The 26,750-nt window shown below is 43.7% G+C and overlaps 1 protein-coding gene across 1 annotated transcript; it reads right to left on the bottom strand.

Moving 5' to 3' along the window:
• Positions 1 to 6,223: 6,223 nt before the first annotated feature.
• Positions 6,224 to 24,968, bottom strand: CLEC19A (C-type lectin domain containing 19A). The gene is made up of 5 exons (XM_030212365.1): positions 24,798 to 24,968; positions 15,689 to 15,854; positions 14,736 to 14,829; positions 12,339 to 12,471; positions 6,224 to 6,642 (listed from the first exon to the last, which is right to left on the bottom strand). Exons 1-5 carry the CDS (start codon positions 24,883 to 24,885, stop codon positions 6,563 to 6,565), a joined length of 561 nt encoding a protein of 186 aa, XP_030068225.1. The 5' UTR covers positions 24,886 to 24,968; the 3' UTR covers positions 6,224 to 6,562.
• Between the last annotated feature and the right edge of the window lie 1,782 nt (positions 24,969 to 26,750).

Raw genomic sequence — 26,750 nt, 5'->3', positions numbered from 1 at the left:
GACAAGTTTGAAACCGTGTGAACTTTGCACTGGAAGGGTTGCAATCCACGGCCACGGTCCAATCTAGGTTATTTAGATTCTCTTTTTGAGATCATGATTCTGGGTATTTTCAATCCAAAATAATTGATCCAGAATCAAGATAAAAAGAAATATGAGACCAACAAATACCAGTATAAGATCTCGCACAGAAGTCTGTCAGGGAGGTGGGCAGGATGGGCAGCCATCCGGTGTACCACCCACTACTTCCACAGCCTTAGCGACTGCTACCATTATAACAGAGGCTGAGTTCTGCTCCTGAGTTGTATCTTCTTTGCATCCCAAAGGGGATTGCAGACAACTGCATTATCAGTGAGGGGATGCTCCACTGCCAGAATCATTTAGTGATTTCTCGTATTGATTTCTGCAGTTCCTTGTACTTGTCAATAGAAATCAAACAAAATAAAACATGGAAAAGAAAATAAGATGATACCTTTTTTATTGGACATAACTTAATACATTTCCTGATTAGCTTTCGAAGGTTGCCCTTCTTCGTCAGATCGGAAATAAGCAAATGTGGTAGCAGATAGTATATGTGAGTGAGACATCCAAGCATTACATTGACAGTCTGACAGGGTGGGAGGGTAGGGGTGGGTAGGAGGTATGCATGGGGACATCAAAGCATTTCATTAATAGTCTAACAGGATGGGTGTGGGTAGGTGAGAGGAGGTTGGTAAACAGAGAAATACAATTTTATGGTTTATAATGGACTAGAAAACCCAGATTCTTGTTAAGTCCTGTCTGTTGGGTGTTGGGTGTCATTATTGCCATTAATGAGCAATAATTGGATATTAACAACCAATTGTTGATGGTAATTAGCACCAATTGGAACTTGAGAGTGCATATCCCTGCATACTATTCGATAATGCCAGGCACCCAAATCCCCATAGTGTGCAACTCAAAAGAGGGCATGGCCATGGGAAGAGCATGGGAATGTCAGGGGCGTTCCAAAAAGTTGCACATGTTGTTACTGAATAATGGGGTCACCATACCCAATATGGGAAGCAGCATTTACACGATTTCAGGAGGCATAAGTTAGGGTGCAGGAATTAGTGTTAAACATGATTCTATTTATTTATTCATTTGTAGCATTTGTATCCCACATTTTCCCACCTATTTGCAGACTCAATGTGGCTTACATTGTTCCGTAGTGGTGATTACCAGTTCCAGAAAAGAGAAATATATGTTTAAGGTAGAGGAGACAGAGTGGATTAGGTATTCAGGTAAGGAAAGTTCATTTTATAATAAGAAATGAAAGATATTGGATTAAACTTCATTTGTGATAGATTAGCTTGAACAGTCAGGAATATTAAACTTCAAATCACGATAAAATTAGTATGGGCAATTAGGAAATAAAGAAGTTACGTTTTGTGTAGATCCAAGTGTACATTTTGTTAACTGGCATTTAGGATGGGTTTTTGTGGTATGCTTTCTTGAATAGATTGGTTTTCAATAATTTACGGAAATGAATTATGTCATGGGTTGTTTTTATGGATTTTGGTAATTCATTCCATACTTGTGTGCTTCTATGGGAGAAACTGGATGCATATTTTAATTTATATTTATGTTAATTTATATTTTAAAGGGCATGTGCCCTTTATAGAACTGCACTTAGCATCAATGTTTTCCAACACCCTTTTTGGAGCACCCTTTTAGAATTCGGTCCATTATCTCTCAAACCATTCAACTTATGTAGCAACCAGATTTTCAATCTAGGTATATCTATATGAAAGATAGAAGCAGTAATAGTGTATTTCCATAAAATGTATGGATCTAGCCCAGAATTGAAAATGGTAAAATAGGATTTATACAAATTGTTCTGCAATTCTTTCCTTACTCGCTCTGCTATCAAGATCCATCGGTATGATAATGTGGTTGATTATAAAAAAAGTTTTGGTTCTTCTCCGTAAACAGACAACGAGGCAGCCCTGAAAGATGACACCTAGGGCCCTGTTTACTAAGCTGCGTTATAGGCGCTTTAGTGGTTTTAACGCATGTTAACCGTGTACATGCCTACAATATCCTTATAGGCGCATACACAATTAGAACATGCGCTAATTGTAGGAATGTTAAAAATGCTAATACACCTTAGTAAACAGGGCCCCTAGTGCGTTTTTGAACATTCCTAAATAAAGAATCACAGATTTTTCAGTTAAACAGAGTTTGGATATTTTAAATTTCTAGATTGCCTTATAAATAAAGGATAAAAGTAATAGACTTCCAGATATTAAAAGCTTTATTTTGACATACTTTTAAACATTTTACAAGAAAATTACATTCCTCATAAGTAAAAGACATAAGAATAGCCATACTGGGTCAGACCAATTGTCCATCTAGCCCAGTATCCTGCTTCCAACAGTGGCTAATCCAGGTCACAAGTACCTGCAGAATCTCAAATAGTAGCAAGCAGTGGCGTAGGAAGGGGGGGGCGGTGGGGCGGTCTGCCCCGGGTGCATGCCGCTGGGGGGGGGGGTGTCGGCTCCACTGTTTCCCTGCTCCCTCTGCCCCAGAACAGGTTACTTCCTGTTCCAGAGCAGAGACAGCAGGGAACCAGCGGAGCTGACGCAGCTCCCAGTGACATGCACGGGGTGGTTTGGCCCCCCCCCCGCCCATTTCTTGCCGCTTTCCCTCGTAAGTACGCGCTCCGGGGGGGGTGCACTCTGGAGGGGGGAGGGTGCGCCATGCTGCACCCGCCCTGGGTGTCAGCTGCCCTCGCTATGGCACTGGTAGCAAGATTCCAGAATTAACAGTGTGACAAGAGTACATGACTATTTAGGAAGATAACCATCTTTCCCTTTTAGAGAAGAAAAAAAGCACACTGCAGATCACACTAGTTCTCAAAATATGCGTGAAATCTAATCCAAGATAACGAAAATGGTACATTTCAATGAAATATAATAGTCTGAGCTAATAGTTATCTAAATGAAAGGCCTAATCAGATGGTCAGTTAACTCCTTATACAAGTTTGGTCTGAGCAGCAGTACAGAATCTATGGAGCAGACTGAGATATGGCTACAGCCCAGACTCAGATAGCAAAGTGAAGAAAATTAAAATCCTATATAAGCATCCATTACTCAATTAGAGGGTACGTACAATTGCGTGGAGGCACAGACAGTGTGGGGGTAATTCTATAAGGAGCTGCCTCCTTTCGGGTTGCAAGAAAGTGCCAAAAAGCGGTATTCTGGTAATTTACGTGTGTCAGTGGTCTGTTACAGAATGCTAACTAGTGGAAATCTAGGCGCCATGATTTGATGGCGTGTAATTTGCCAGTGGGCATGCAGATGGTGGAGTTCGGGTAAAGTACACAAGTATATGCATAGGAGCCAACTTTTCAAAATTATTGGGGGTGCTAAGCCCAATGAAAATAACCCCTCCTTGGACACATACAAGCAATTTTCTCAATATTGGGGGAGCTCAAGCACCCACAGCACCCACAGAGTCGGCTCCAATCAGTATATGTATAAATTATAGACGTGTGGGCATTTTCACCAGCTATATGGCTGGTATAAGTGAGCACACCATAAATATAAGCAACTTTTTGGTCCCTTCTGCTAGGGTTCTATAATGAATAGTAGGCACCTAAGGGGTCCTTTTACTAAGGTACACTAATGGACTTAATGCACCCTAATGAATTAGTGTGGATTAAGTGCCATGCAGCTCATAGGTATACAATGGGCTGCACAGCGGTTAGTGGACCTTAGTAGAAGGACCCCTAAAATAGGTACCATTACCAGTGCCTGTATAATTTACCCTGTTATAGAATTACCCTCCTCATGCACCTGTTTCCCTCTGTGGATACAGGTGAATTTTCAAAACTAAAGTATGCATAGATGGAATTTATACCTGCTTTTTGGCTTATATAAATTTCCTGGGTTAATTTGAGCACGTAGGACTAGATTCTACAAATGGTGCTGAAAAATGTAAGCACTGAGCGCTATTGTATAAAGGATCCACACCCTTTAGATAGCAGCGGAAAGTATATAAATGGAAACTAACTTAAGGCACCACAGTTCTGTAACAATGCGTGTAAATTCTGGAAACACCCTTGGAAGGCCCCTGGCCCCTTTGAATTTACATGCTGTAAGATTTACATGCGGATCATTATAGAATATATATGTCCGTAAATCCCAATTAAGGCCAATTAACATTGCTAGCAGGCAATTATTGGCACTGATTGCCTCATTAATCAATTAAGTTGCGCACAGAAATGAGCAGTGCGCACTGATTTGCAAGCACAATTTTAGTCGCCATGTATAGAATTCCCCAGATATTGCATATTTCAGAAAGTGTGCCTGTAAATATTAACCATCACCACAGCACCACCCCGAGAATGATGACTTAGCTCAGTCCAGGTAAAATTATGCACATGCGTTTAGTACATATAAAGGTGCACCTAAATTTCGGCACAATTTGCACATAGACTTGCTGCACTTTCACACATAAATGCTAATTAGAGATGTCATTTACATGCATAAGTGCTCGGCACTTTTCTATAAAATATGTGCCAGAATCACTTACCCTGGATTCTATTTAGGCGCCGAAATTTGATCACGCATGCAAACTGATTAACTAACAAGAAGCCGTTAACTAGCAATAAATTGATGTCACCAATCAATTATTGGAGTTAATTGGTATTAATTATATTGTGCGTACATCATCCTGTGTGCTATTCGATAACCCTACACACCTAAATCCCCTAGCATGCAACTCAAAAGGGGAAGTGGTAGGGGCATTCCAAAAATTTGCACGTGGAGGTATAGAATACCACTCTACCAGAAATGTTTAGCTTGAGGCTGTAAGAGGATACACTTTACCTCATATGAGTCAAAATTTAAACAAACATGAAGCCTCAACTACTCAGGGGAGAGTCGTAGACTTTTTAACCAACCCCAATTGAGTTTCTTTATCACAGGCTTCTATCTTTGCTGGGAAAAAAAAAACAGTGGAAAACCACTCCCCAACTGGGGAGAAAAAACTACTGTTGAAAAAACCAAACAGTAGTCAGTTAGGGGGTCTTTTACTAAGCCGCGGCAAAATGTGGCCTGCGGCAGCGCGAGCACATCTTTTGGGTGCGCGCTGGGCCAGTCTTTACCGTGTCCTGGAAAAAGGGCCATTTTTTTAAGGGGCTGGAAAATGGACGTGCAGCGAAATAAAAAGCAGCACGCATCCATTTTTGGACTGAGACCTTACCGCCACCCATTCACTTAGCGGTAAAGTCTCACGCGCTACCCGGGCGGTAGGCATGCAGTGCACACCCACTGCCGTTTACCACTGGGTAAGTGCCATGCGGTAGAAAATAGCAAATATTTTCTATCATGTGTTTTTGGTGTGTGCCAAATTCAGAATTACTGCCCGGGGCATGCGGTAGCCGGGCGGTAATATCAATTTGGTGCGTGATGGATGTGCATCGACCCTTATGCGGCTTTGTAAAAGGGCCCCTTACTGCGCGGTAATATAGCTGTCCAAACTGATTAGTTTCAGAAACATCCACTATCCATCCTTAGACACACCCTCTCCATGCAAAGAATATTTTTATCATATGAGTAGCATGTGCAGATTGGGAACTTACCATAGGATGTCTGAGCGCATACAGCGGTAAGTCCTGTTAAGCTAAGTTAAGCACGCGCTAGTGCTTTCTGCAGCTTAGTAAAAGGAGCCCTAAGTTTTGCATTTTCAGGTGGGTTTTGATGCCATAAGCACAACTGCTCCCCACTATCATCTCTCTTCCAAACCCCATGTCCAAAGAAATAATTAACTGACACTTACGTGTTCCTCACAGCAGGTATAAATGCCACCTAGATAACATGAAATAGACACGTTTTAACTTTGCTTAATAGTTTTCAGGTGGTACCCGGTCAAAATGGCCCCAACAAAAAGTGGAGGAGTGGCCTAGTGGTTAGGGTGGTGGACTCTAGTCCTGAGGAACTGAGTTTGATTCCCACTTCAGGCACAGGCAGCTCCTTGTGACTCTGGGCAAGTCACATAACCCTCCATTGCCCCAGGTACAAATAAGTACCTGTATATGTAAGCCGCATTGAGTTTGCCATGAGTGGGAAAGCGCAGGGTACAAATGTAACTAAAAAAAAAAAATAGCTCCCGATATAATAGCCCCTGACATAACAGCCTGCCCACAATATAGCCCTCTAATAAAAGGGCCCGATCAGGCTGGCCAGAATATGGCACTGCATTATTTTCTAGGGGGCTATTTTGTTAAGGGTTATTTTGTGGGAGGGGCCATTTTGTCAAGGGCTATTTTGTTAACAGGCTGTTTTGTCATGGCTTTTTTTGTCGGGGGCTATTTTGTCAGGGCTATTATGCCGGGATGCCTTTTCAGGCCTGTCCCAGAGCGTTACCAGTTTGAAAAACGTGCAGGCTGCAGACATACACATGTAACAAACAGCTCGTCTAAAATCACTACTTAGAAGCGTTGTAAACTTGGTAATTCCACATGTAAATACTGGTAAGCCTTCTAAAATGATCTCCTTAGTGAATAATTCCAGTAGGTACTAATTTTTCAATGTTCTGGTTACTCATTTGCTGGTGAAGGAATCTTGCACACAAATGAGAATGACTGGTTGCATCGGTTGTCATTCCAGGATCGCAAAGCTGAAAGAAGGAAAACAATATTTTTTATGGGGAACTATAAGTTTGCATCACTACTGAAAAGGAGTATGAGTCCGCTTGGCTGCAAAAACAATCATTATATTATATTTATAACTCCTAAAGGGAATATCCTGCCCTTCTATGAACCAATGCAAATGTATTGCAGGTTCTGTATCTGAAATACACATGATTGAAATAAAAATGAGAGGGGGACCCCCTAAAGGGCCGTGAATCCAAAATTTTGAAAATGAATCACACTGTGCTTCTTCATCAGAGGAAGACATTTTTTTTGAATTACTGACCCAGAAAGGATGACATCAAATTGTCTCAGATTACAAAGGCAGTGTCTTTGTGCTCTGGAATTTAGAACTAGCATCTTACAGAGCTGATGTCCCTCAAGGGGAAAAACCTAGTGGTTAGTGGTTAGGGTGGTGGACTTTGGTCCTGGGGAACTGAGGAACTGAGTTCGATTTCCACTTCAGGCACAGGCAGCTCCTTGTGACTCTGGGCAAGTCACTTAACCCTCCATTGCCCCATGTAAGCCGCATTGAGCCTGCCATGAGTGGGAAAGCGCAAGGTACAAATGTAACAAAAAATAAATAAATAAATAATTTACCCAATAGCCATCAGTAGGGATGTACACAGAAAACAATTGGGGGGGTTATTTGACTTTTTTTCCCCCAATTTTACCTTTTGGCTTAATATTTATTGAATTAACCAGATCTACAATAAATAAATCCAAGAAAACGTGAAAGGGTAAACCATTGCTTTTACAAAAAAAAGAATGTTTAAGTTAAATGTCTTCTGGTTAGGATATTACTGTCCTGGGTTTGGAGGTTATGGTTTCTCTCTGTTTTCTTTTCAATTATTGTTCCTTTTTTCAAGGGGATATAGCACTTTCTTGTTAAGTGGCCATGGTAGTAAGGGGTATCGGTTCTATTCTTATAATGGTTTTTCCTAATTTTCAGATGCTTATTCAGTCTATTTCTCACATTCGTTTTAATAACGTTTTTACACACATTAGGATTTTTTTACACATGCAAATCAGTTTTATAAAATTTTATTCGTGTGAAAAGAAAAATCCATAAAGTCCTCTTTGTGCTCTAAAACTCCAAATAGCACGTTATGACAAATGATCCACATCATTCAGCATTTTATTTGTTTGTATGGATTTAGTTCACATCTTTTTCAGTAGTATTTATTTATTTGCATCATTTATAAGGTGCTCATTTTCAAAGCACATAGACTTAGGGCCATGTTTACTAAGGTGCGCTAGCATTTTCAGTGATGCTAAAAATTAGCATGTGCTAATGCTAAAGACACCCATAGGAATATATGGGTATCTCTAGTATTAGCGTGTGCTAAAAATGCTAGTGTGCCTACTGCGCAGCTTAGTAAACAGGGCCATTACAAAATTACGTGGAGGGGCATAATCGAATGCAAACGCCCATGTGTAAGAACGTCCATCTCCGAGAACGGGTCCGTGAAGGGGTGGGCCGAATCGTATTTTCGAAAAAGATGGACGTTTATCTTTAGTTTCGCAAATATGGTTTGTGCCAGGCAAATGCATTGGGTGTGGGCGTTTTTGAGATGTGGGCATTTGTTTGAGCTGGGCGTTTTTGTTTTTCAGCGATAATCGAAACCGAAGCGTCCCAGCTCAAAAACAACCAAATCCAAGGCTTTGGGTCGTGGGAGGGGCCAGGATTTGTAGTGCACTGGTCCCCCTCACATGCCAGGACACCAACCGGGCACCCTAGGGGGCACTTTTAAAAAATAGGAAAAAACATTAAATTACCTCCCAGGTGCATAGCTCCTTTACCTTGGGTGCTGAGACCCCCAAATCTGCCCCAAAACCCACTCCCCACAACTCTACACCATTACCATAGCACTTAATGGTGAAGGGGGGCACCTACATGTGGGTACAGTGGGTTTGGGGGGGGGGGGTTAGAGGGCTCCCATTTACCACCACAAGTGGTACAGGTAGGGGGGATGGGCCTGGGTCCGCCTGGCTGAAGTGCATTACATTACCCACTAAAAGTGCTCCAGAGACAGGACTTGTTGCTGCTGTATAACCTTGGCACAACAGTTCACACCGTAAGACTAATCTCGCTGAAAACGTCCTTTATTTCAATAACCGCGTTTACTCACAGTTAACTGCAGATCAGAGGTTGTGCCCCACTGGCAACGAGTCTCCCTGGTACTAAGATTAGCAGTAGCTCAGAGCTGGCAGAATGGTGTACAGTGCCCTCTTTCAGCAACATTCAAGGTAAGAACTAAGTTCTGTAACGTGGCTAACAAACGAATGGATCTAAAATGGACTTACAAAAATGGCCACTACCTTGTGGACTACCGGAAACAAAACAAGGCACACACTGACCCAGTAAGCAGAGGGAAAAGCACCATGGGAGAAGAGCCTACCAAGTACCAACATCGTGAGACTGTAACACAAGCTAGTGAAATCACGGAGCCCAATACCCTACACCCACCACAATGCAATGCAGATGTGACCCTGCAGTGCACCCAAGAGCCACATCTGACCCAGGGAAAGGCTGTGAGAGGATCAAACACATTCTGCTGTTATGGAGGTGGGTACGGAATTTGAGGGTGGCATAGAGGCTGGGAAATAAGGTTTTTGCAAGTGGGTTTTTTTTGTGGGAGGGGGTTAGTGATCACTGGGGGAGTCTGGGGAGGTGATTCCCGATTCCCTCCGGTGGTCATCTGGTCATTCAGGGCACTTTTTTGGGACCTGTTCATGAGAAAAAAGGGTCCAAAAAAGTGTCCTAAATTCTCGCTAACAATATCTTTCTTTTTTCCATTATCGGCCGAGCGCGCCCATCTCTGCTCGGCCGATAACCACGTCCCAGTCCCGCCTTCACCATGCCTCTGACACGCCCTTGTCAACTTTATTCGTTCCCGCGACGGAGTGCAGTTGAAGACGACCAAAGTCGGCTTTCGATTATACCGATTTGGCCGCCCACGGGAAACGGATGCCCATCTCCCGAACATGGGCGTTTTTCTCCTTTCGAAAATAAGCAGGATAGTAATCTATGCAACTTTGTTGTCTATGTGTTTTGAAAATGAGACTCTTAATATACTGATCTTCAAAAGAAACATCAGAGCTGTATACAATCAAAAATAAAACACTGTAAAATGTGGAGGGACATTTTCAATATAACGTCTAAATTTGTTTTTGAACGTTTTGCTGAAATGATCCAAAAATCAAATGGCGAACATAGCAATTTTCAAATAAGAAAAAGGTCTCTCTTTTTGTTTTGAAAATGGCCATTTGCTAGATGCTTTTGTGCTTAATGTGTCTATCTTTTTGGACCATTAAAAATATGTGCAAGGGAAAAATGCACAAAAACAAGTGATTGGAATGTATGGGGGGGGGGGGGGGCAGCATTCTTAGCAGTCTGGCCACACAGATATCTCAACAGAGCAGTGGGGCACCCTAGAGGGCACTGCAGTGGACTTCACATAAAAGCTCCCAGGCATACATCTCACTGTTACTCCCTTATATTGTACAGTGAGCCCTCCAAAACCCACCAAAAACCTACTGTACCCAACTATACACCACTACTATAGCCCGTATGGCTGCAGGTGTCACCTATATGTGGGTACAATAGGGTTTTGGATGGATCACACTTTCCACCACAAGTGTAACAGTTAGAGTGGAATATGGGTCTGGGTCCCCTTTTCTACAATGCACTACCCCAACCACTAGGCTACTCCATGGACCTGCTTGCTACTCTAATAGGGCTGGCCAGAACATCTGAAGCTGTCAGAGAGGCTGGTAAGTACTGTTTCATTCACATCTTTGAGGTGTGAGAGGGGGTTAGTGACCACTAGGGAAGCAATGGGACCATGCATTAATCCTGCCAGAGGTCATTTGATCATTTAGGGCGCCTTTTTGTGACTTACTGAAGATTGAAACAGGTCTAGACCAAAATGTTTAACTTTTACCCCCGGACGTTTTTGCTTTGTTCCGTTATGGCAGAAAAACATCCTTGCTTTGGGAATGCCCAACTGTAAAGATCTGGGACACAAAAGGGTAAGCATAAATCATGAAATATAATAGACCACTGCTTAACCATATCTTGGTAGCTATTTCAAATTCCTAGAAGAAAGTCTCCAAGTGAGATACAAATCACCTAAAATCAAATTACATTGAAAGCTTAGTGACTATTTTACATTTCTGAAAGGAAGTCTACAAACAGACTTCCAGTGGAAGAAAATTCCATAACTAAAGTGTGATAAAACCAAAAGCTGTTTGCCTTGATTCATCCAGCTATAATTGCTTATGTGATGGTACTTGCAATAAATCGACTTGAGCTGATCTTAAGGATCACAAATGTATAAGCAAACTATGAAGGTATGCTAGGATTCCACTATAAAAAAAAAACATGATGTGTGATCATCCAGATGTTAAATTTAATTTTATAAATAACAGGCAGCCAATTTTGCTATTATAAAAAAGGCTGTACATGATCATTTCCTTTGGTATCATAGAGTAATCGTATCACTGTGTTTTGGATCAATTGAATTTGCTTGATCTGACATTGTGGGCAGCCTAGCCTACAAGTAGAGAGTTACAATAATCAATCCTAGTCATCACCCAAGAATGCATCAAAATATTTGCTGCCTTCATATCCAAAAATCTTTTAAGGGAATGAATCTTCCTTAGATCTTTGAAATATAATAACAGAAAATTAATTGCTGATCCAAAATTACCCAGAGAAGTAATTATAGGCATAAGATCAGTCGGATGATCATCATGGGAACAAAAGAGGGAGATATTGTTGTCCTAGCAATCCAGAAAGGGTTAGATTCTATATAAAAAATACCCACTTAAATGGTATTCTATAAGTTTCAGAATGGTTTATAGAATAAAGCAGAGTCACATATAAATTTCAGCACGGCCATTTGCACCAACAAAAATGTGGTGAAAATGCCCGCTCCTAAATTTACGCTTGGAGCACCATTATTCTGTACTTACACATGTATCTCGAAACCATGCTCCCATTCCACCATGAACCTCCCATTTCCATGCCCCCTTTTTTTGAACCGCGTGCAAATTTTAGGCGCGGATCCTGCACCTAGCTATATACGTGTTAGTCCCAATTAAATCTAATTAGTGCCAATAATTGCTTGTTAAAAAGCCAATTATTGCAGCAATTGGCTCATTATTTTATTAAATTGCATGAACAAATCAGGAACATGCCTACATTTCCACATGCAATTTATGGCGATCTTTATAGAACCAGGGGGAAAGTCTCCTATGTACTAGGATTCAGATGTAATTTATGCTCTATTAACCACTGACTTATTTTAGTTAACTTATCCCCCTGTTTACAAAGCCACGCTAGCGGCTGCTGGTGTGGTAATACCATCCCAACCCATTCACTTTGAATGCGCTCTATCGTCATTGCCACGCGGCAGCTGCTAGCGCAGCTTAGTAAACAGGGGGGGGGGGGGGTTTATCCAAAGCTGTTTGTGCAGCAACAACCCAGGAATTATCAACTGGATATCATCTGCATAAAAAATGGGCATGAAGACCCAGGGTCTGAATTAGCATGCTAATGGAGAGAGAAAAAATATTAAATAAGGCAGGTGCCAAAACTGACCCCAAGAGACACATCCTCATTGCAAGATTTCTGCCACAAGCCAAGGCTTTCTTCAGATTACCGTAGTTTACTTACCACTGTTATATCTGTACCATATCTCCACACAGTCCTCCTCATCTGGAATGGAGTGGATGCCATCATCAGGTTGGTTGCCATCCCAGTAGTTATAGTCAAATGGTGTGCCATCTGTCCATTCAAACTGGCCTTCCTGTCCAACAACATCAAAGCAGGGAGTAAATGACGCAAAGTGAAGATAATTGATCAATGACAACGTCCTCCCAACCCCCCTCTGCCTGCAGATTGTTGGAGATGGTTCTGTCAATTCTCAAAACCATTTTTAAAAATAGCCTACCCGCCCAAATTCAGTGGATTTGCTCCCGGAGATGGGGTTAGGGTAGGGTTTGCTGCAATATGCGTAGTTTTAGATTTTTAAAGCTATGCACAGAGTTTTGCTATCCACAAACCTTTGCAGACAGGTTTTCCTTTCACAATTTTTAAACTGAAAGCACTGACACACTTTCACTTTCAGAATCAGTGCCAAGCCAACGGGTAAAAAGGACCCACAGACTTTCAAACAATGCAGGCAATTGGAAAATTGCTCTCTCTCTCTCTTTTTTTTGTTACATTTGTACCTGGTACTTTCCCACTCATGGCAGGCTCAATGCGGCTTACATGGGGCAACGGAGGGTTAAGTGACTTGCCCAGAGTCACAAGGAGCTGCCCGTGCCTGAAGTGGGAATTGAACTCAGTTCCTCAGGACCAAGGTCCACCACCCTAACCACTAGGCCACTCCTCCACTAGCAGCATTCAATGTAGAAGCTTGCCATTGCAGATCGGCAACGCGTCCGTGCAGGCTTCTGTTTCTGTGAGTCTGACGTCCTGCAGACGTCAGACTCACAGAAACAGAAGCCTGCGCGGCTGATCTGCAAGGGCAGGCTTCTACATGGAATGTTGCTAGTGGAATAGCAATAATAACATTCCATGTAGAATCTCAAATAGTATCTATTTTATTTTTGTTACATTTGTACCCTGCGCTTTCCCACTCATGGCAGGCTCAATGCAGCTTACATGGGGCAATGGAGGGTTAAGTGACTTGCCCAGAGTCACAAGGAGCTGCCTGTGCCTGAAGTGGGAATCGAACTCATTTCTTCAGTTCCCCAGGACCAAAGTCCACCCCCCTAACCACTAGGCCACTCCTCCACTGTTGCTACTATTTGAGATTCTACATGGAATGTTGCTATTCCACTAGCAACATTCCATGTAGAAGTCGGCCCTTGCAGATCACCAATGTGGCCGCGCAGGCTTCTGCGAGTCTGACGTCCTGCACATATGTGCAGGACATCAGACTCACAGAAACAGAAGCCTGCGCAGCCTTCTACATGGAATGTTGCTAGAGGAATAGCAACATTCCATGTAGAATCTCCAATAGTAGCAGCATTCCATGTAGAATCTCCAATAGTATCTATTTTATTTTTGTTACATTTGTACCCCGCACTTTCCCACTCATGGCAGGCTCAATGCAGCTTACATGGGGCAGTGACTTGCCCAGAGTCACAAGGAGCTGCCTGTGCCTGAAGTGGGAATCGAACTCAGTTCCTCAGGACCAAAGTCCACCACCCTAACCACTAGGCCACTCCTCCGCTCTCTTCGTCTGTAGCCCCTTAAAGTATTTTTAAAACCTCTTAGATGTTGAAAATTGCAGCTTCTTCAAATTGTGTTCCTGCAGAGAGCATTGGTGGCAACCCTTAACCACCCAGATGGCCAGACTGGATGGGCTGTTTTGGTCTTTACCTGCCACCATTTACAATTTCACTATACTGCTTTGTCCAGTGTGTAAAGATGAAAAGCTAGCTGGTGTTAGAGCCTGGACTGTTTGGTGGGCTTGGCTTGCTGTCATCACTTGACATTCTGGGCTGTCTTTAATTATACAGAGTCTCCCCGGTTATGAAAACAACCCAGGGTGTCAGACTACTTGATCAGTGGCATTCAACAGACCCATGTGACCCCATCAAACACTAAGGTGTTCCTTAATCCTTTTCCCTCCCAATCCGATTAAAATGTCACTTCTGTAATGACTGTGACATTAAAAGTTGCCAGATAAACCCAACACTGTACCTACCACAGTAATTATTTTAAAGATATTTATATAAAACAGATTGATGATGGTATCATTTGTTGTTCCTCTAGAACACATATGGTAGCAGCAGATTGAAAACACTTTGATACCTCCTGTATAAGAATAAAAAAAATTCAACTTTAAGTGGTGTGAAACATTGGTGTCTCCAAGCAACTTCGGTGTAGGGTTTTGTAAATATTAATAACTCAGCAGAAGAACAGTTCAGATTAAATGAGTTGTGATGTGATGTCCTTTATCCTAATCTTTGCAGGCCCTTAAAAGAATGCCCATCAATCAACTTTTATGCTTAAGATGCGATAACGTAGAGTGAATTGCTGTGGCCGGTGCCTCCTCACCTGTCTCCTGTCATGCAGTCCAGTCCAGATATCCGTGGGTATTCCTGGAATTCTGCTGTTAACGAGATCATATACAAAGATGTTCTCTTCCCAACTGGCAGGATGAAAAAAATTACCACGGCACGTTAGAATACATGTGCATAAAACGTTGAGTGCTTTGTACTACAGGGGCAATGTGCAACTGGCCACCTCCATTTAGGCTTTAGGCACCACAAGGACACATGGTGAGGACCTATTCTACAATGACATCTGGGCATCTAGATTCCATTATAAAATACTAGCGTAACCTGGTATTGGCACGCCATATGGGATTATCTGACATCTCACAAAACGCTGGCCTTTGGTCTTTCCCAGTATGGCAATACTTATGTACTTATGACACTCCTGTACTTACATTCATGCTCCAGCCATACTCCTATAGTGATAGGGGTAAGAACAATGATGCTCAGTTCCTCTAGTTGCCACTGAAAAATCTTTGCAGGGAATGAAAATCAATAGGCAACACATGGCCCTGCCTCCTGGTTTTCCTGCCTCTTTGGCCTCCTGCTTAAAACTCTGGTATCTACCAGTTATACTGTATGCACTGTGCATATAGTGCAAGCTCTTAACTCTCCCTTATCTCGAGGCACAGTAACCTTGCTTTTTACTACGAAACCTATGTATGTGTTTGCCTTCAGGTGGTTATAATTCATGGAATTTCAGCTTTATTGCACAAAAAGCCTTGGAAATTGTACTCCTCCTAATGAAGCCTGACCTTTCTACCTGCAGTTAAGGAGCAAATCCCGAGGCGAAAGGGTTACAGAAAGTGTATTACTAAAAAGGAATTCCTGAAGTAGTTATAGTGAAATTGTCCTGGCTTTATCCCAGCAGATGATTCTCTCTCTAGAGCAGTAAATTGTCTGAGCAGCTGCATTTTTCAGCATAACTTAGAAAGATCTTACTGTAAAACGTACCTGTGAATGGAAGCTAATTTAGCAGATTTTGTACCGATGGAAAATTCGGCACAGTACAAATCAGCCTCTGCCCACGTTTTGTTCAAAGGAAAGAATCTGTAGCAATAGCCTCTGTACTCTGTCCAGAAGAGCGGGCAGCCGTACGAAAGAACAGGCTCTGGCAACGCTGAAGGAGGAGGAAAAAAGACCAGGAACAGTTTCATGGCTTTCGCATGCACTTTTTACCATACAGATTCATAGGGATCACTCCATCCAGTTTGTATGTTTTCCAGACATTAATTGAAGGGTGGATACAAACCGGCCAGTATTTGAAGGAAGACCCCTCCCCCTAATTCTAGAAAGTCAAGTGCCCAAATTTGCGAATAGAGTACACATCTAGGTATTAGAATAAGATCAGTTGTGCGCATAACTTAATTTGATAATGAGCCTATAATTGGTGCTAATGAGCAATAATAAGATATAGATGGCCATGGTTGACACTAATTAGAGTTATGCACGTCACTGTCCTTTCTGTAGAAATCAAACAAAATAAAACATGGAAAAGAAAATAAGATGATACCTTTTTTATTGGACATAACTTAATACATTTCTTGATTAGCTTTCGAAGGTTGCCCTTCTTCCTCAGATCGGAAATAAGCAAAATCTTTGCTTATTTCCGATCTGAGGAAGAAGGGCAACCTTCGAAAGCTAATCAAGAAATGTATTAAGTTATGTCCAATAAAAAAGGCATCATCTTATTTTCTTTTCCATGTTTTATTTTGTTTGATTTCTATTGATAACCTTAAGAGTGGACTAACACGGTTACCACACTCCTCTACTCAAGTGTATTCTGTAAAGTGATGCATGTAAATTCTAAAATGCAGATTGGAAAAGGGGTGTGGCCATGGGCATGGAATGGGTGGGTCGTGGGCATTTCTAAAAACTATGCGCACTGTTACAGAATACACCCGCTCTGTGCCTAACTTAGATGTAGCCATTTATACCAAGTTTTACTTAATGTTAATATCTGCGACTAAATTTAGTCGCATGGATGGGCACTAGGCATATTCTATAAACTGCACCTACCTTTACGCATAGAAACATAGAAGCATGACAGCAGTTAAAGGCCAAATGACCCATCCAGTCTGCCCATCCTCTGTAACCCCTAATTCTTCCTGTTCCTAAGCGATCCCACATGCTTATCCCATGCCTTTTAAAATTCTGGAACAGTCCTCGACTCCACCACCTCCACCGGGAGGCCATTCCACGCCTCCACCACCCTTTCTGTGAAATAATACTTCCTTAGGTTACTCCTAAGCCTATTCCATCTTTTGTCATATGCCCCCTCATTCCAGAACTCTCCTTCATTTGGAAAAGGCTCTCTTCCTGTACATAAATGCCCTTGAGATATTTAAACGTTTCTATCATGTTTCCTCTATCCCTCCTCTCTTCCAGTGTATACATGTACAGGTTCATAAGCCTGTCCCTATAATTTTTGCATTCAAGACCTCTTACTAATTTCGTAGCCGCCCTCTGGACTGACTCCATCCTGTTTATATCTTTCCCAGTGGCGTTCCTAGGGCGGCTGACACCCAGGGTGGATCGCCGATGCGTCCCCCCCCCAGGTGCAGCACCCCCCCCCCCGGCGAAACGACACCCCACCCCCCACCCCAGGTGCATTTGTACCTGCTGGGGGGGGGGGGGGTGCCGCTCGCCTGTTGGCTTCGCTCGTTCCATGCTCCCTCTGCCCCGGAAAAGGAAGTAACCTGTTCCGGGGCAGAGGGAGCACAGAACGAGCGGTGCCGACAGGTGTGTGGCACCCCCCCCCCCCAGCGGCGTGCACCCGGGGCGGACTGCACCCACCTCCCCCCCTAGGAACGCCACTGATCTTTCCGTAGGTGCAGTCTCCAGAACTGCACGCAGTACTCCAAATGGGGCTTCACCACCAGAGACTTATACAACGGCACTATCACCTCCTTTTTCCTGCTGGTCATGCCTCTCTTTATGCACCCAAGCATCCTTCTGGCTTCGGCCGACGCTTTTTCTACCCATTTGAAAGCTTTAAGGTCGTCAGACACAATCACCCCCAAGTCCCGCTCTTCCTTCGCACACTGAAGCACTTCACCCATAGTTTATAGAATACGCCTAGGCATATTTTTTTCAATGCCAATTTTTAAGGCAGCAAATATAGAATCTAGCCCTGTGTGCTCAAATTCCAGAGTGCACAACTTCAAAAGAGGCATGGACCTGGGAGGGGCATGGGCGGTTCAGGGGCATGTCAGGCAGTTACACACACATGGGTTATAGAATCCTAGCATTTACACACCTGATTACAGTTAAGTGCAAGCATTTACACCAGCCATTGATTCAGTGGCTTAGCTATGTGGTGCCACAGGGGCCTGCCCCCCCCCCCCCCCAATTGATCCAGGGCTCATGGTTTGGCTGGCAGGGGTCCCCAACCCCGCAAGCTGAAGCATTTCTCCAGTGCTGCTCTCCTTCCATTGCTTGCCCTGCTTCCCTCTCATCATGTGCATGTTCGGTTTTAGTGAAATTGAGCACGTGCGACACTTTGCACAGTAAATAACTCCAATGATTGATTTAAATATTACACAATAAAGGACAATGAAACTACAACTTAGCATGCTAGTTAGCTATAGATATTTTAAATTCTGTATTCCTTTCTGTCATGTATGGTGAACAGTCCTCAATGCTCTTGTGTCCTGTGACTTCAGATAAGCTGCTTGTTTGCTGCTGGTTGACCTCTTAACCCTTTTAGAGGGTCAGTGCCAATATGATAGGATGCTCAAATCACCTAACAGCATTCACTGGATGTTTCATGTCTAGATAACTTTAGATAGCTAAAGCCAGCACTTCAAACAGTTTCTTTTCAGTAAAGGAGAACCACTGAGAGGCAGTTGTTTCCTTCCAGACTGGTGTTTATAGCACCCACATCCCTTTAAAACTAAAGAAGCATAAAAACAGAAGAGGAAACTAAGATACATACTTCAAAAAAGAATATCAATCTATGTCAACATATGTTAAAAACAACCAACCGATGACATCAGCCCCCTCCAAAGCCAAACGCAAACATCTGGATCCTCCAACCTTTTAAGGCAGTGTTTTTGAAGCCAGTCCTTAGGGCACACCCAGCCAGTCGGGTTTTCAGGATATCCACAATGACTATGCATGAGATAGATTTGCATGCTTTGCTATTTTGGTATGCAAATGTCATTGTGGGTATCCTAAAGACCCAACTGGCTGGGGGTGTCCCAAAGACTGGATTGAGAACCACAGTTTTACAGGGATGGGTTATTATACAACAGTTTGCTCTACCTCAAACTTATTCATTCCACACCACCCTCCCTCCTCCCCCTCCCTCTTGCTAGTTTGATATTAAAGGGTTAAAAACTACCAGCCTGATGATATTCAAAAGGATTTAGCTGGCTACTGACTGGTTAAATCGCTTGGTTGGGGCTAGCTGCTAATATTCAGCGGCACAACTGGCTAATTGCCGCGGGATATCACCGTTAGCGCTGAACAGAAAGCCAGCTATCTTGAGGGCGTTCCAGGGGGCAGAGTCAGCACTTAGTAGCTTAAGTATTTTCTCTGAGGGTCCTGGCTGCATTTAGACATTAGTCCTAATGGTTCTGATTCTCCTAAGCAAGTTTTTGAGAGAACTGAATATATGCAACAGGATGGGATCTATATATTTGAAAATCAAATAAAAAAATCTCTCTCTCTCTCTCTCTCTGACTATATATTCTTTTGGTATTTGGGACAGCCTGATAACATACTGGCAAATGGAGGACCTGGGATCGATTCCTGGGCTGGGACTCTGCTTCTTTAACTGGTAATGGACTAGGGATGCTATGAAAACAGATTTCACAGCCCTTGGAGGAGGGGGAGGGAAGTTCCTGTCATCTTGCAATGCAAACACTTAGGGGGGGGGGGGATATTCAGCTGGCGAGAGGCAGCCTGCATAAGCGCCGTGATCGGTGCTGACCCTGGATATTCAATGCCAAGCTGTTTCTGGTGACTGGTATTGAATATTGGGATTTATTTGGCCACTGGAACTTAGCTGGTTAAGCCAGTATTCAGCGCTAACTGGTTAAAGATCCCAGCGGTTAAAGATAGGCCTGCTATTTACGCAGTCCTATTCAACTGCTAAACCATCACCCAATATTGGCGTTCCTGGCCAGTTAAATAGCTCTGAATATTGTAGGTTTCATAACCAGGCTATGGCCTGTGACTGGAGGTCCTGGTTCCTTCTGGTTAAAGACTGCCACCGCAATAAATAGGCTGAGATAGCGGGGGGGGGGGGGGGGTATAAAGGGTAGAACATCTCTATGTTGTTGTGAAAGAAGGCTCAAGGTATCTGATCCAAGTCCCAGTTCCAACTAGAATCTCATAGGAAGACTGGTTCAATGGTTCAGGTAGTGAGTTGTATTTTGGAGTTTAGATTTAATTACTTCTCTTTTCAAAATCCAAGCTCAAGGCAAGTTATAGTTTCAGGTACACAAGTCTGAGCCACTGAGAGACTGAGCTGGGCCCAGGGCAGGGCCACAAACCCCCCCCCCCCCCAGGATCACTGCCACTGCCACCCTCCCAGAGTCATCGCCGCTGCCACCCTCCCAGAATTGCCGCTGCTGCTGCCCGCCTACCCGCTGGAACTGCAAATACCTTGGCTGGCAGGGATCCTGAGGTCTTGCCAGCAGAAGAGATCGTTTCAAAACCGAGCATGCGCAGCCTCAAGGGAAAAGCAGCCACTTGGCAGGCAATGTGGCAGAGTGAAGAGTAGCGCTGGAGGAAGATCTCTTCTGCTGGTGGGGCCTGGTGGGGACCCTCATCAGCCAAACCAGTGGTCCTGCTGTGTCTTCTCCTCCAGGTCCTCCCCAGCCTCCAAGGGGGGCCTGGCACCAGAGTTTTCTATCTCCTGCTCTTGTTGGGATGGAATCACCTGGGTCCCGTCAGAAGCAGGAGAGAGAGACCCCAATGCCCGGCCCCCCTTGGAGGCCCGGGCCCAGGGAATTTTACCCCGCCCCCTCCTCGGCAGCCCTGACACAAGTTAATTCCCTGTCCATGGAGGACTTCCAATCTAAGTTGTACCTGAGGCGGAATGTGAAATAATTAGTCCTGAGGTCACAAGAAGAAATGGAATTTGAACCTGGGCTTCCCTGGCTCTAATCACTAAACCACTCCTCTTGCTTCTTCCATACTGCCCTCTGTGTGGAAAGTCCTTAGTTTGCCCCCCAAGTTGGGTCTTCTGCTTCCTGAATCGGCTACAGTTGGAGTTGGGTATATTGTGGACGCAGCACTCACAGTCCCTAGGGGACAGCATTGTAGTTATCATCTAAGGGATGACACCTAGGGGGAAAATCAATAAATGGCACCCAAAGTTAGGTGCCAAGATGATCTGCGCTAAGCCGTAAAGAGCGCTCTGTGTGGAACGACCTTTACAGATTACTAGCTTAGCACACATCTTGGGCTAGATTCTATATATGGCACCTTAACAATCAGCACCAAAAAAATTGCTGCCTATGCGTATTCTATAAACATGCCTAACTTCAGGCATGGTTTATAGAGTACGCCTAGAGCCCTTATGCACACCTAAATCTAGTCGCAGGAATTTACACTAAGTAAAAGCTGGTGTAAATACCAGCACCTAAGTTAGGCATGGTGCAGGGGTATTCCATAACCACGTGCATAATTTTTTGTAATGCCCATGATCCACCCATTCCATGCCCCCTTTTGGCTGCACGTCTTAGAATTTATGCACACCACTTTATAGAATATGCCTAGCAAGTTGTGCATGCAAATTCTAATTAAAGCCAATTAGTGTCAATAATTGCCTGTTAAGTGGCAATTATCAGTGCTGATTGGCTTGTTAACTAATTAAATTGCACGCACAAATACAGAATATACCTGGATTTGCGCACGCAATTTCAGTCGCACTGTGTAGAATATACATCTGATCTGTCTTCCGAATATATATTATGTACAACTACTAATTTCGCACGCAAGCCAAACCACCACAAGGGTGGAGGTACACAAATTCCTACAAAAAGTAGAATCTGAGGAAAGGGGGAGTAGGAGGAGTAGGCTCTTGAGCAACACCAGTAGGCGACGTAGATAGGAACAATCTCTTCTGTGAAGTGCAATTGAATACGCTGAGCTTTTTTCCTGCATCGGCAGTGGATTACAATTGTAGCAGAAGCCTTGCTTTCATTCTCTTTGAGCTTAATATTCGTATATCTCTATATTACAAGACTCCTGAAGAAGGCGTCTGTAGCGCCGAAACACGGCTGTGTTGAGTCGAGTGTATATTTAAATAAAGAGATTGTTCCTATCTACGTCACCTACTGGTGTTGCTCAAGAGCCTACTCCTCCTACTCCCCCTTTCCTCACAACTACTAATTTCCCTTTCCCACCTGGCTAGTACTTGTGAATTTCAGATCAGTCTGAACCAATGGTCAGTTAATTACATGAATACTGTGTACCACAAGACTAGAGGCTTGTGAACTCCATCCCTTTAAAAAATATTTGTCTGGGAGGAGCTCTAAGCAAGATGGCAGATTGAGGAGATCCACAAGACGCCGATCCTATGTTTCCTTATTTTGATGGTGAAGCAAAGATCCAAGTCTTGGGTCTATTCTCAAGACCTGAGTATTGCCTCAACTGCTTCAGGTCCGATGAATTCTTTCATGGTTCGTGGGGCTGGAGGAGAGGATTGCCCCAGCGCAGCTGCTACTACTGGCGTTTTTGGATGGTGATGTCATTTGGGTGAGTGAGCAGGAGTCAATGTGGCGCCAGGCAGAAGTGGAGAAGTCTCCTGCTGGAGCTTCGCAGGAAGAACCTTCATCTTCCTTGGAAATCATGCCCAAAGAAGCTGAGTCTTTGGTCTCTGGAATGCTGATGGAGACTGCAGTGGTCTCAGGAACTGGAATGACTGTGAGTGCTTGCAGGGATGGTGGGGTGGAGGAGACCCCCTTGCAGCGACCCCAGGTATTTAATTTAGGGACTATATGGGAAGCTATTTTTGCTCTTCCAATTAATTTGAGTACCCATATGCTGAAATTATCTTCTACACTAGAATCTCGGTGTTCTGAGTCATTAATGATGAGGACTAGTTTCTGAGTAAGAGAAAAAAATCAGAAGCTTTTGATGGGAAAATGTGGACCTTGGAAACATATGGAGAGGTTTTGGTGAAAGTGTTAAGAAGGTGGAGACATTGGAAAATATGGTCAGGTGTTCGAATTTACAACTGATCAATTTCCCAAAGGTTTTTTCTATCTCGGCTTATGATATATTTAAGAGGTACCTCCTTGAATCCTTAAAGGTGCCAAAGACTTCCAACCCCCCATGTTCCACTATCTTCCAAGTGCTAAAAAGAAAAGATCTTTGTCACCACAACAGTTTGGTGTGTCTATGGAAAGTTTGGATCTAACTAATTTTCTTGAGAGGTCAGATGTGGAGGTGGTGACTCCTACAACGATATTGGTCCAGTTAACCTTGGATTCAGATAGAGAATGACTCAATAGATTAGTTTTCAAAAATAGAGATATGATGTTTATGAAGTGTAAGATTCGAATGTTTCCTGAGGTCTCCCGAGTTACTCAAAGGAACTCTTTCTGTTGTTGAGACTTCAGGTGTTGCAGATGGGGGCCTCTTTTCTTCTTCTATACCCTCTGCAAGGAGTTCGATATATCTTTTTTGATCCTGCACAGCTTCCAGCATTTGTCTCTCATGGGCCTGGAATGGATTCCAGGGCTCCTCAGCGACTGAGTACGAGCACCCTTTGATTTAATCTCTGGCCCATCCTCATCTGTATCTTTAGTTTCCTTACAGATACATTTCTTATTTGGTTTAATCCCATTTGTCTTTAGCTTCTCCTCTGCAATAGTGGACTGATAACATGGTCATGTATTTTCCCTTTTGTTCAGTTAAGAATTAATGTTCTTTTTTTCTTGATATGATGTGATTGCCTATATTACTGTTCATGTAATATATTCTACTTGAACGTATATAAATTAAAAAAAGTTAAAAAAGTACTTGTCTACTGTTAAGAATTACCAAAGTCTGCAATAAAAATTAATATGGCATAAAGACTAAGCACCAGATTCACTGCCAACTGGAATTGTAGGTGGCCCTGACCATGACTCCAGGGGCTACTTCCTATTTCACATCATTCTTGTGTTTAGTCTACTGACCATGAAGACACAAAACACCCAAGAAGATGATCTGTGAGCAAATGCAATGTACTTAATACAACAATGCTGCTCATTATTTTCTGGAGGACTCCGTTCTGTAAAGGAAAGTAATGTTACACAGAGACCAGTTCTGTCCAAAATTATTTATATGTATATGGATTTAGTTGACCCCCTTTTTCAGTAGCAGCTCATGGTGAGGTGCAGTAGGTATTTCTCTGCCCTCATAGGTCTTACAATCTAATTTTGGCATCCAAGACAATGGAAGGTTAAATAAGTTGTCCAAGACCATAAGGAGCAGTAGTGAGATTTGATCTGGGCATTGCTGGTTGTCAGCCTGGTGCTCGGACCACTAGGATGCTCCTCCACTTAACATTTTGTACTGAAAGTGAAGATTATACAGCTCCTAGTGGCTATTCAAGATTAATGTGCTACACAGAGGATAGCATTCTCAGAAAAAATTAGTACCTGGAAAGTATGGGTGAAGAACTATTTACATGCCTTGAGGTCTCATGTTGACAAGATGCATAAAATGTCAAGAAAAGTTGGAACAATAAAGTTTTTCCCCCTGCTATTTGATTTATTAAACAGAAGAAGGCTAAAAACATTTTCAAACTGATAAAATAAAATTAGGAAGCTTGATAACAATGTTTTTTTTTAATGTAATACATTGATTCTAACTTCTTATTGCCAAGAGGATTGACCTCATTAACCACTTTTATTCTGTACTGTGAATGCTATAGAAAATGAGGGAGATATCAGACTCTGTAGTGCTACAGAGAAATCTAGTGCCACTAGGTGAAATGAGGTTGCCACAGTAATGCTGGAGCACTCTACATTCTAGAGCAGAACCAGTCACAAACCTCTTTATGAAAAGTCACCCTGACTTTACACCCCAAACGCAAAGTTTTAATGCCTGCACTCACCTTGACTAATTTTAATGTCTGTCTGTGGAAAAGCATGTGTAGAGAGCAGAAGGAGTAAAAGGGCTGCAGCCAGCACCCAGCCGATCATCTTGGGATGATGTGAGACGCCTGTGGAGTTTAGTGCTGTCCCTCTCCTGTGCAAACACTGGATCTTTACTGCAGCAGACCAGAGCCTGCCTGGCATGCCTTGTTGCACTCTCCTCCCCTTTGAGATGACATGCAGAGAAGGCTGGCCAAAAGCGTAACAAGAGTAACACCATGAAACAATCCAGCTGGTCTTGGGATCTTCAGCAAGAAGGGGGTAGGTCACTGGCTTAACTTATCTCATGCTTTACACCACCTTTAGATCAAAGGCCTTAGAATTACATCCCATTTTTAGCCCTGCAAATGGTTCAGTCCCAGGAACCAAAGGTTTTACTATTAGTATTATTATAACATGAAAAGATCACAGATTTGTTTATTTATTTTTCCACTTGGGGACTTACAAAAATTGTTCTCCAGGGCTTAGAGGCAGATGCACTAAAGCTTAATGAGCCTTTAATGACCCTCCAACCAGGAAATTTTGATCCCTTGCATGCATCAAAGGGCTTTTACCGAGGAAGCTAGCAGCTAACGAAAACGGAATGCAGATGAGCAATTAGTGTACAAACCCCATTGAAACGAGATGCACTAACCTTTTCCGATTGCCTTTACGCAGGAAAAAGGCAGGAAATCTAACGAAAGGTCTGTACCTCTCGTTATGGCTGTCTGCTACAAGTTTTTCAAGTGAAATCTATTAAAAAAAATAACTAGGGGGCGAAAACGCGCATCAGGGGCGTCCTTTATTAATGCCCCAGGTCGCCGCTGCTCCCCTCTCCCTCAGCACCAAAAAGAAAAAAAATCGGGAGGGGGCAAGGGCGCTCATCATGAGCATCCTGTATGGACGCTTTGCCCCCCCCATCCCCCCGCACGAAAAAACTCCAATTTTAGCAGCCCCAGCCCCGGGCCGGCCTTCCTCCCTTCCTGTGTATTCTCCCACACTTGCTCCGCCTCCCGCCATGCTCCGGTCCCGTTCCCCGCCCCCGCCGCCCCCCCTTAGGTCGTTGCCGCCGCTCCCCCCCTCCAACGTAGAGGAGGGCGGGCCCAGGAAGAAAGAAGGGACGTCTGAGGAGGCCTGCAGAATCGCCGATCAGCTGTTATTGCCCGTGCAGCAGAGGTGAGAGGCACTGCACGGGCCGGTAAGGCAAAGGGGGGGTCGTTGGAGGGGGGGAGCGGTGGCGACGACCTAAGGGGGGCAGCGGGGGCGGGGCACGGGACCGGAGCATGGCGGGAGGCGGAGCAAGTGTGGGAGAATACACAGGAAGGGAGGAGGGCCGGCCCGGGGCTGGGGCTGCTAAAATTGGAGTTGTTTCATGTGGGGGGGGGGGGGGGGGAAGCTGAGAGCAGGGGGGGGGGAGCAAGGCGTCTATATAGGATGCTCATGACGAGCGCCCTTGCCCCCTCCCGAAACACACGTGTTTGTGGGGGTTTTTTTTGTTTTGACATCTGTGACATCTTTGTGGCATGCGCAGAGCAGCCAGCATAACGCTCGGCTGCTCTGCGCATGCTTTTGGCGCTGATTTACGACGGGTTTAACGATTCTGTGATAAATCCTACTTTGCAATACCGATCCGAACATTTCTGGAGCGTTTTTATACTGCATTCCTCGTTTTTTAAAAATCGTTAAGCACTTTTTACGTTTTTTATTTTTTAACGTTTGATTGATGCATCTCCCTCTTAGTACTTCAGTCTGCATTGAGGAACAGACAGGCAGCAACTTCTCATAGAGGATACCAGAGTTTTCCATTGAGGGCCTTCCCATTCCTTGGCCATCTGCCCCCCCCCCCCCCCCACCCGCCCCAATCTGTGTCAAAACACAGTCAAACTGAACCTAGAGAAGTTTAATTGTGCTGACAGGTATCACATTCAAAATGC

This window comes from Microcaecilia unicolor, chromosome 8 (genome assembly GCF_901765095.1).
Source record: "Microcaecilia unicolor chromosome 8, aMicUni1.1, whole genome shotgun sequence".
NCBI classification, from domain to species: Eukaryota; Metazoa; Chordata; class Amphibia; order Gymnophiona; family Siphonopidae; genus Microcaecilia; species Microcaecilia unicolor.
The sequence above is the reverse complement of the archived record's forward strand: the minus strand, read 5'-3'. Positions and strand labels throughout refer to the sequence as shown.